Below are 11,413 nucleotides of genomic sequence, written 5' to 3'. Positions count from 1 at the left end.
TTTGTATTTTTGTTAACAAACATAATAATAAAAAATGTTCATTGTGGTAAATGAAATAACATGTTGATCTAATTAAGAGTTTTTTTTTCTTCCAATTTGTAAAAAATCCTCATGTGATAGAAAAAAATTAATATTATTTTTGCAATCTACTGTAGCTGGATTATGTAAAATCCATTATTAAAACCAAAACAACTTTAATACAGTTTAAATTTGCAGGCCTCTGTTATTAATGCATTTTAAAGAACATGCAAACTTAAGATCTCCAAAAATACTTATACATGCCCTAGGTGAATGTGATGTTCCTGTTCATTTTAATTTGCTTAATATTTTGGCTAGAGCTAATGATGAACAGAGCCTCTGAATAAAGGAGAGTTCACTGGTATTTAAACTGGGGCCTGAATTCAATGTTCTCAGTTCTGCTAACACACTGATGTTAAAACTATAATATAGTATTTTCTTTAAGTCTGTTCTATAGATCTGTGTTTCATATTCATGTAGTTGAAGTTTTCTATTGATAAAGCCAATTAGGAGAAAAATGTTTTAATGTCTTCTATGTACCATTATGCATTTAGCTTTTATTGTAGGTGAACCAAAAATACCTCTTGGCACTGATGTAGCTGAGAAACCTTCATTTCAAGTAGTTTTTGTTTTAATTGAATAATATTTTCCCATAAACATTTGAAATTTAATATTTAAAAGTGAAAACTTCAACTAGTGCTTGAAATGACTGGTCTAGGTACTGCACAACTTGAACTATTTTAGGTGAAAAATTATTTTAAATTTACGAATATATGATATTAACCCTAATCTAAATACTCTTGGTACAAACCCAATCTCTTTTCTTGAGTATTAAATTTTTTTTTATTTTTTTATTTAACATTATGGTCCTTATTGCTTATGGCAATATTTTTGTCAATCTCTTTGTAAAGTTAGAACCTAAGATATTTAATTGAAGTGTCAGTGTCTAGTCAACATACAGTGCAGTATAGAAGTTGTTTTCTCTGATATTGATTTGTTTGTCTCTTGTGTATATGTTGTTTATATTTTCTGATGGATGTTTTTTGAAACCTTTATATTACTTGGCTTCATAATTTCAAACCACAAAGTAATGTTTTTGCTGTTGAAACTTCACTTGAGAGAAAAACAAAACAGTCATCATGTATGAAGAAGGCATTTTATTTTCTTATGTTTGTCTTGCATTTAATGGAACTAGTTTTACAATTTTCAAAAGTTTTGCAACTGGAATGGTCATAGGAATGAATAAAATATTATGACTAATATTAATATAATATCTTAAAAGTGATCTAATGGTAGGTACTAAAAGACAATTTTATGGAACTTTAAAACTTGATTTAATGAAAAAAAGAGTGCTGTATTATTTTTTATTCACTACTGGATGTGACTATTGAATATCTGAGCATTACAAGTAAATATTCATTGATTTTATGTTAGGTCCACCTGGGAGACCAGGACCACCTGGCCTACCAGGAAGATTGGGACCTAAGGGAGTACAAGGGGTCCCAGGAGAGAGCCTAGGGGCAGAGTTTGGACCAAAAGGAGAAGTAGGTGATCAGGGTTTTAGAGGACCCCCAGGAACCCCAGGACCGAAAGGATTCATGGGAATCATGGGAGCTCCAGGTACTCTGTTATCTATGTGTTTGTAATCCATTTACATTATGTAAAGTGCAAATATAATGTTAAGTGGCTGTTGTGTGTGTTAATGTGTAATCTTTCTGCATTAAAAATTTGGCAAAGTCACAAAATAAAAACTCTCATTTATGTTTATTCCCTGAAAGGGGGGCTGAAGGCTGCCTGGAGTGATCACTTGTTTTAATCATTTGCACCATTCTATGATAATGTGTTATAATTCAGTCAATCAGTAGACAATAAAATGATGTCACACACTGGACAGTTAACATTACAATTTCTAATGTCATGATGACAGCAAAATGTGTGCATGCCATGAATCACGAGAAAAATTATGTACCCTGTCAGCTACAACACAGCGTGACATATGAACTTCAAACTTCTTTTTAATGTGAAATTTGGTTTCATTTACCCTTGAAATGGAACACTTTCGGGGGCCCTGCAGAAGTTCATCCAGTTGTAGTTTTGTATTATTAACTGTTAAGTGAACATATCAGATTATTATCATTTTTCATCTTGAAACATTTTATGTTTAATATTCAATGTACATTCAAGGTAACAAGTTAGCCATCAGCTTTATATGTGTGTGGAGGTGATCTTTTTGCAGTAGATATTCAGTACAATCATCAAACTATATCTGTATTATTTAACATTAGGTACGTAATTTAAGTCGTTGCCATTTTTCTGTGAAATGTATTATACAAACTGCTCATGTTTACACAAGTTGTTATTAGCTTGTTGTGGACCATGATTTTTAAGTGCAAAAGCAATCTCAGTTTTAAGATTGTTCCACCAGGTTTATTTATATTTCTGTGTAGTTTGTATTTCTGGAATCAAGTTTTTGTCATATATATATATATATACAATTTTCTCATAAGAGGTTTTCAGTATATAAATTTGTCTTGAATCATTAGGTATACTTATTTCACACATTTGTTAAGTTGTTTGTGTGTGAGATTGTTGGGGTTTTACTTGTTTAGTTTTCTCAAGTTATTTTGTTGCTATGCCTTATTAATCAGTATTGTTTAGACTTGTGAATATTATTCTCTTACTAGGAAATGAGGGAGTGAGGGGAGATAAAGGATATAGTGGTTTCCCAGGCTTTCCAGGAAGGGATGGCTCTCCAGGACGTCCTGGAGTAAAAGGAAGAAGTGGACTACCAGGCTTTCCTGGTGTTCCAGGATCAAAGGTAGGTTCAGTAACGCTGTTCTATCATCTGAAGTAATGTTCAAGTTCATGTTATATAGATTCAAAGGTGAAATTATGGTTTGTTTTTAACAACCATATAATCTACACCCGTTTTATCTACCTAAAAAGCTTCTTGGGCCCAACATGGCCAGGTGGCTAGGGCGCTCGACTCGCAATCTGTGGGTCATGGATTCGAATCCTGTCACGCCAAACATGCTCACCCTTTCAGCCGTGGGGGCATTATAATGTAACGGTCAATCCCACTATTCGTTAGTAAAAGAGTAGCCCAAGAGTTGGCGGTGGGTGGTGATGACTAGCTGCCTTCCCTCTAGTCTTACACTGCTAAATTAGGGATGGCTAGTGCAGATAGCCCTCGTCTAGCTTTGAGCTTCCTCCAGGTTACAAAGCTACCATTGAGCATGTTACAAGACACTTTTTTAAACTTTAAAGAACCATTATTTCTACTTATTCTTAGTTTATCCTAGTTTTACTAGTAGAAAAATTTATATGACTGTAAAACTTTCAAAAAATAAGTTAAATATCACCTTTGTTTTAAAAACTACTCTGGATCAGTCTTTACTGCTACAAAAAAATATCCACATGAGATACTGACTGGAAATATGTAAAAGTTTGGCCACTAAGATTAAGAAGCTTTTTGGTTTGGTTTGTGTGTTTTGAATTTCCTTTTATCTTAGGAACTCATTGAAATGGGTCCCTCTATTTAACTTCTGTAAGTCTTTATACTTTATTTTATAAAATATAAAAATACTTTATATTTGTGAAGTTTCATTCACTAAATTCAACATCTAAGAAGCTATGAACACCAACTCTTAGTGAAAGATAAATATTACATAAGACATGAGTGCAATTCAAAATGATAATTCAATCAGATGACTGGAAAATATTTATTGTATTACATCCAAAGGGAGAAAGAGGTATAGTGGGCTTACCAGGACAAAAAGGATCTGTTGGTGATGAAGGAATCCCTGGAAGACCTGGACCAGAAGGACATAAAGGTCAAGTTGGAGACACAGGAGAACATGGACGACCAGGTATTGTACATATGTTAGTGTTTACTTTACTATTTTAAATATGAAATGGCACAACCAAATAAATAAAGAAAAAGTAAACTTAGTCTTTTATGTGAAGAAATCTGAAAACTATTAAAAAAAGCCATTTTTTGTATTTTTCTGGTTTTTGTTTCCTTCTATGGTAATTGCATAACATATTTTGGATTAGTTTCATGTCTCTGTGATTTTATCTTGTATTATTTTTATTTAAAATGTGTATTCAGGATTGTTTTAGCTCCACATAAGACTTAATATTGTAAATTCATCTACATTATTTTTGTTTTACTTATACTTTAATGTGAATGAGATGTTCTTCCTGCGGGCTGAAATAAATGTCTTTGTCAAATTATCATTTTTTACAATAACAAATATTTAAGAACTTCTAGACAATAAAGACCTTTCTTAAAATTCAAAATCACTTGTATACATCAATGGAGCTTTAACTCTTATTTCAATTTTAACAGGTCTCCCATCAACTGAAGTCAGTAGAGGTGATCGTGGTGAACCTGGAGTGCCAGGACTTCCTGGATATCCAGGAGAGAGAGGAGAATCAGGGCTATCAGGATTACCTGGGTTGAAAGGACAACGAGGAGACCCTGGATTTGAAGGTTCTCCTGGAATCCCTGGGAGAGATGGTTCCAAAGGTACATTCTTTATGAACTTCACAGATTCATGAACATTCTTAGTTTAAGTAGAAGATAATTCATTTTACAGGAGCCTTTACTGGTCATGTTGTTTTTCTAGAAGATGATTCATTGTAAATTAATCTTGCTTTACTGGTCATTATGTTTTTTTTTGAAGATGATTAATTTTACAGAAGTCTTGCATTAATGATCATGACATTTTTTGTAGAAGATAATTTATTTTACAGGAGTCTTGCTTTACTAATCATGATGTTTTTTGTAGAAGATGATTAATTATACAGGAGTCTTGCTTCACTGGTCATGATGTTTCTTGTAGAAGATAATTAATTATACAGGAGTCTTGTTTTACTGTTCATAATGTTTCTTGTAGAAGATAATTAATTATACAGTAGTCTTGTTTTACTGTTCATAATGTTTCTTGTAGAAGATAATTAATTATACAGGATTCTGCTTTACTGGTCATGATGTTTCTTGTAGAAGATAATTAATTATACAGGAGTCTTGTTTTACTGTTCATAATGTTTTTTTCTAGGAGAAAATCCACAATACATAAGTTTTCCTTTAATATTCATAATGTTTTCATAGAAGATAATTCATTTCACCAGAATCTTGCTTTACTGTTAATAATGTTTTTTTTTAGAAACTTGGAGTGTAGTCTGAGATATTCAGTAAAAACGGTGTTGATGAAAATTTGAAATAAAAATAATATTCAAAATTTAGTGGAAATAAACTTTAGCTCCAAAACGGTGATGTTGTATTGAGTTTTAGTTTTAATAGAAGTGACAAATAAGAGCTGTTGAAAACAAATCTGGCCTTTAGCAGAAATAATTAGCTGTAGCTAGAGCCTGTTAGCAATCTTTTGTTGTTAATAATAATAAATCAGATTTTTCTACAGTATAGTCATTTGTTCATTCACATAGGTTATCCTGGAGAACCTGGTGGGGTTGGTGAAAAAGGGTTACCAGGCTATCCAGGTGAGTTAAATCTCTTAGGTAAAGCATCATAGTTTGAACTGATTATCTGAATCTCTTAATAACTGATTTTGAAATTCAAAAACGTAAATGACACAATAATTCTGTAGTAATTTGAAAAATATAATATTTTTCATAGATGGAAGCTTGTTTCTCAGTTAAATGATAATATATTATTTCATTACTGCTGTAGACTAATTAGTAGGCCTATACTTTTAAAATGAAACACATAGTACTATTGGCAGTTGTTAAGAAGGAATATCTTTAATGAAATTCTTAAACACACATCGAAAAGATATAAAAATTGGGTGAAGCTGAGACAACATATTTTTTCTTAGAATTGGAGTCTAATAAATAATTTAATAACTTTTAACAATATCTAATTCAAGAACTATTTCTTCTAACAGTTTTTTGTGTTTTCACATTTTGTGTTTTAATAACTCTTTTATACTACCAACAAAATAAAAACATTACTAAAATATGGATTTCAGATTCTCTTTAGAAAAAAAAATTAGTCATTATTTATTTTTTTTAAATATTACAACTATTCATTTAGATTTTCTCTCCATACCCAAATGTTCTTTCTTTTGAAGAAAAACAATAACTTCAACTTTTCTCTCTCTTATATCTATATATATATAATAGTACTGTCTGTTGAATGTCCATGTAACTACTTCACAGGGTGTGGCTGGATCTTCACCAAAATTAGTATGAAGGCTCATTAGGACCATGTGGGGGTACATACAAATTTTCAGTCTTGCATTTTGCAGTTTTTGTGGGCATTTTTGCATTTTTTACCATTACTTTGCCCCCTGTTGATGGATCTTCACCAAATTTAATATGGAAGCTAATTAGGTCCATGAGGAGATGCATACAAATTATCAGTTTTGCATTTTGTGGTTTTTATGGGCATTTTTTACCACTACTTCATGCCCTATAGATAGATCTTCACCAAATTTTGTATAGAGGTTGTCATGATATAAAAGACTGTTTAGTTTAGATATTATTGATTAATTTATTTTTGTGAGTGAAAATTTTATTATTGTTTAGTTTTTGTTATAATAAGAATTAAATGCAGACGATTATAGGAAGCTTTGTTAATAATTCAGTGATGTTGAGACTATTGAGAATATAGAAGGCGGGAAGACAATTAAGTGATAAAGATATAGATAGTGTGAGACGAGCAGAAGCAGCATTTAGATAATAGCAAAAAAGAGTAAAGATACAGGCCAAGAAAGAGTTTGGTGTGAAGTTAACTACCATAGAAGTGATAGGCCTAACGACTGACATAGGCCTAATGTTTAATATGTTAGAGTAAGACTAACAGTAGAAAAGGAGATAAGAATAATAATTTTTTCCCTCAAAGTGTGGTTCTAATGTAATTGAATCAGCCTGAGTGCACTTTTACAAAAGGAACAGAGGATACTTAGAAGAAAGAAGACCAAACAATTATGGTAACTCATGCCACAATAGTAAGTAAATCCCACACAGAATACTAGTGCGATAGTAATAGAGAAGATAGTCGCCTTGTCAACTGAAATTATAAAGTAACTGAATAGGCCTAAGTGGACTTTTCACAAGAAGAAGAGAACTATACATATCGGATTTATGATATGCCTATAACCTCTATAGTGTGAAGAATTTGTTGTACATACGTTTAACTTGTTTCAAATATATATATATATATATTCTTTTGAAAAACAAGTGAAGTGTGTGCTCTTTATTTATCATTGAATTTATCGCCAACAAGTCACAGATGCCTACTGTAGAAGAATCCTAAGCCCAACAAGAACATAATATATATTTATACTATTAAGAAATATAAGTAAAAGCCTTTTATTTTGCCAGTTGGTGAAAAAGAGAAAATAAATATATTTTAAATTCTGAATGAAGCTCATTGGGTCCATGGAGAGATACATGCAAACTTGTGGCTTCACAATTTGTATGTTGCAGTTTTTATGGGCATTTTTGCATGTTTTACAATTACACATAAGGAAGCAACTTTTCATGTCCAAAGGTAACCTTTCATTAATCATGAATTTACATAACTTCTCTCCAGCTAGTATATATATATAAAGATTACTTATTTTAAAAAATAGAAGTTTAATTTTGCTCATTCTATTCATGGTTACTGCATGTTGTTTCCTTCTGTAGTTTAAAAGGTGTGTAGTATTTATATAGTATTGTCAGAGATGATACAATAAAAACTGTTCTAATTTAAAAATCTTTTGAAACATAATTATGATCCATCCAAATGTCTTCTAAAACCTCCTAAATGGCTCTGTGTAGTTTCAGTTTGTATTTCTATAGGTAATTCTGTTTTACAAATTTGTAATTTTCTAAATCTCTACAGGCTTACATTATCTAATTGGAAATGCTTTATTCATTTATTAGAAAAGCAAACTTTGATTTGTTGACTTCCCAAGTAGAAATGTATTTCAGTGATGTAGAATACTTTGAGAAATGCGTTCAGAAGGCAAGTTATACTGTTAACATTGTTTTGGAACATCACTGTGAGGGTATTGACTATGAGTACCCAAGCCATTAAGACTTGTTAATGTGGAGTAGGGTATGAGTGACCGAAAATGAATGTTAAGTAACTTTATTCATTAATTATAAAAGTAATTTTTTTAAACATTATTATTCATTATTTTGAAATGTGGAATTTCATTATATATTTTGTTTATTTTTAGCTAGAAAGTTACCATAAGGTGTATTTTCTGCTAGCACAGCAATTGTAAAATTAGGCCACAGGTTGCTTAGTCAACATTCACTGAAATGAAGAATAACTAATAACTCATTTTTCTTTTACATTATACAGTTGTAGCTTATTGTACACTGACTATCCACTTTATCAGATCACCCCACCCTCTCCACAACTGTTTGTAGGACAGGTCATTTACTTGCATATGCCATACAACTTAGATGATTACTTGAGCTCTAAGATGCAGGGATATAGTCATTTCATGGTTAGTATGCAAGAAAATAAGTTATTATTATGAACTTCTGATAAAATAATAGCTAACTGAATAGATCAGAACTATGAAGTAATTTATATGTTAAGGAAGCCAGTTCTACAAAAAAAAACTCAGACTACAGGCTTCCAATGTTGAACAAAATCCAAAAACATTGTGAATAAATGCAGGAGGGTAGTAAAAAAAGAACAAATGAATGTGAAACGTAAATGTGTTTCACAGTATATCCACATGGAAGACAGCAGAAGTGGAGCAAACCTGTAAAGAGAGGAGTGAGACCAATATGGCATACACTGGGGTCAAAAAGTTATATCAAGCAGAAGAAAGCAAAACTCAGTAAAGCTACTTCATAATTCCAACAAAAAGTAAAACTAGGCTAACAATATGGGACAATTTCTGTCAACAGTGTGATCCAGCAGACCCTACCATACCAAACTAATTGTGGAAGTTGTCAAAAAATTATGAAAAAATCTATCAAGGGGATGTGTGTTAGGGCCAAAGGATACCAACAAGTGAAGGTATTAGGAATGACAAAGAGAAAAGTAAATCTTCTTGCAGAAGTTTAGGAACCAGCTACAAGAAGGTGGGCAAGTCTTTATGAGACAAGCATGGCAGAAAGTGATTGACAAAATTCAACAGGGATCCGACTCATGGTCAGAAACATCAGTGATGCTGGAATAATTGGAGAGAATTCTTGAAGTGACAAAGAGGGATCATTCACCAGTACCATATGGTGTGAGATACTCCAAAATAGAAATTCTCTCCATGGAAGAGAAAGTAAACCTTGAAATGATCAATTTGGCAATGATGATGGGCTGCTCAATAATAAATGTATGGGTAATGAACGTGGAAAAGGTAGCCTAGAAAAAAGATTCCCCAAGACCCAGAAGAGAGAGAGAATGTATGCTTACAAGATGGGAGGGGCAAGACCAAAGAGATCCACAACCTCAAATGTAAAAGCACTCATAACTAGCACCCAGCAGTGTAATCAGACATCACACCACAGCATTATTGGGCTAGTTGACTTTGAATATGTCTACACTTGAGTGGATATTGGCATTTTGGCAACAACACTAAAAGTTCTGGGAGTGTGGACGTTCTCATATGATGTATATTGGATATTTTGGATACCAGGTACTATTAGTTGAAACTTGGCAAGAATTTGAAGCATATGAGGATGCTAATTTAAATTAGCGAGGCGTGGAACAGGACTGATCACTAATCTAGGAGAAACCAGCTGTCTATATGTTTCCTTAGGTGGCATTTTTTAGTACAACACATAAAAGGCTAAGTATAGTTTTGAAATTAAACAGGTTCATCATTCTGATTAGTAAACACAGAATTTTTCCTAGCAAATGCCCATTGGCCTACAGTGAATGTAAAAGCTCACCTTCACATCACTGATGATACTATCACTAAAAATGCAAGAGTTTTTGTAGCAGATCTCAGTTTAAGTATCAGCATTTTAGATTAAAACTTCCTATAGATGTTACCTGCTAACATATTTTGTGTACCAGTTGACCAAAATATGCACAAGAGCAGTGGACTGCATGAGTGTATTTAGATGTCATTACAAATCTACATAATACACAAGAGATGTTTCATGAAGAACTATAAATAAAATCTGAATTGCACAACCTTGTGATAGAAAAAATGCCCAAAACACAATGTGTTCTTGCTCAAAAATAAGCCGAGACTACACTTGAGACTACTGATGGAAGATGTGCAGATAATTTTAATTTCAGATCAGCAGAGAAAGCATGGTAAGTTACTGATAGAATTAGGCAGTTGAACATGATAACACATACCAATTCATTTCCATTGCTTTGCATGAATCTTCCCGGTTTAGCTCATTAGGTCTGACCTCTGTCTATTGGCAAATTGAACAAGAAAATGAAAGCACAACCAAGACTGCTTTCATCGCTCAAGAAGGCTTATATGAATTTAGCATCATGTCATATGGTCATTGTATGCATTAGCTGCTTATGATGGTTGATGAAACTTGCATTGCATGCCTTGAATTAAAAGAGTGCCTAACCCATATTCATGATATTTTGGTGCTGGTTTGCACATTTCAGACCATAGTTCAAAATCTAAATATGGCATTTCAACACTTGTGACAGGCAGGACTGAAACTGAAGGCAAAGGAATATTCTATCATGTCAATTCATACCATAAGTAGGGATGGAATGTCTATAGTAAAATCAAAGCAGTAGTATACTGGCCCAATTTACAAACATGAAAACACTCTAAAGCTTCTTTGGTTTTATATCATATTGTAGACATTTTATGATGTTGAAACTTGCTTTATATGGTTTGCAGTGGGGATGATGTATAATTTATGTCAGTGATATTTTAGTATTTGTTTGCACATTTTAAGATGCCCATGAAAACCTAGTGAGTCTGAAAACGAAGACCATAAACATGTTCTCTCATATACATTCACATAGTTTTTCTGTAATATATATATATACATACACATATATAATGAGTAGGGATGAAGTGTCTATGGGTCCTACTAAAATATGAGCAGTAGTAGACCAGCCAGAACCTACAAATATGAAAGAAGTCTGAATTCTTCTTGGCTTCATGTCATATTATAGAGGTTTTGTGGCCAATTTTTTCAACAATAGCAGCATCATTGTGTGCATTAACTAAAGTGTAATCTTATTTTAGATGGATTGTGAGTTGTGAAAAGTCATTCCAGCTGCTAGAATGTGCCTTGGTTGTGTGTAAACTTATCTGGTAAGAGACATTACATTTATTGCCTTGGTTGTGTTTCCAGTGTAAACTTATCTGGTAAGAGACATTCCATTTATTGCCTTGGTTGTGTTTCCAGTGTAAACTTATCTGGTAAGAGACATTCCATTTATTGCCTTGGTTGTGTTTCCAGTGTAAACTTATCTGGTAAGAGACTA

General features: G+C 32.5%; 1 protein-coding gene across 1 annotated transcript in view; it reads left to right on the top strand.

Annotated features, from left to right (window-relative positions):
• Window positions 1–11,413, top strand: part of LOC106461267 (collagen alpha-1(IV) chain-like) — a 132,522-nt gene that overhangs the window by 105,327 nt on the left and 15,782 nt on the right. Inside the window, exons 27-31 of the mRNA XM_022388133.1 lie at window positions 1,453–1,638; window positions 2,703–2,836; window positions 3,761–3,887; window positions 4,370–4,549; window positions 5,470–5,523. Of these exons, the coding sequence (XP_022243841.1) occupies window positions 1,453–1,638; window positions 2,703–2,836; window positions 3,761–3,887; window positions 4,370–4,549; window positions 5,470–5,523 (681 nt within the window). The remainder of the gene's footprint in view (window positions 1–1,452; window positions 1,639–2,702; window positions 2,837–3,760; window positions 3,888–4,369; window positions 4,550–5,469; window positions 5,524–11,413) is intronic.

Source organism: Limulus polyphemus, unplaced genomic scaffold, assembly GCF_000517525.1.
Source record: "Limulus polyphemus unplaced genomic scaffold, Limulus_polyphemus-2.1.2 Scaffold924, whole genome shotgun sequence".
Taxonomy (NCBI): domain Eukaryota; kingdom Metazoa; phylum Arthropoda; class Merostomata; order Xiphosura; family Limulidae; genus Limulus; species Limulus polyphemus.
Note: the sequence above shows the minus strand (reverse complement) of the source record. Positions and strands in the feature narration are given on the sequence as shown.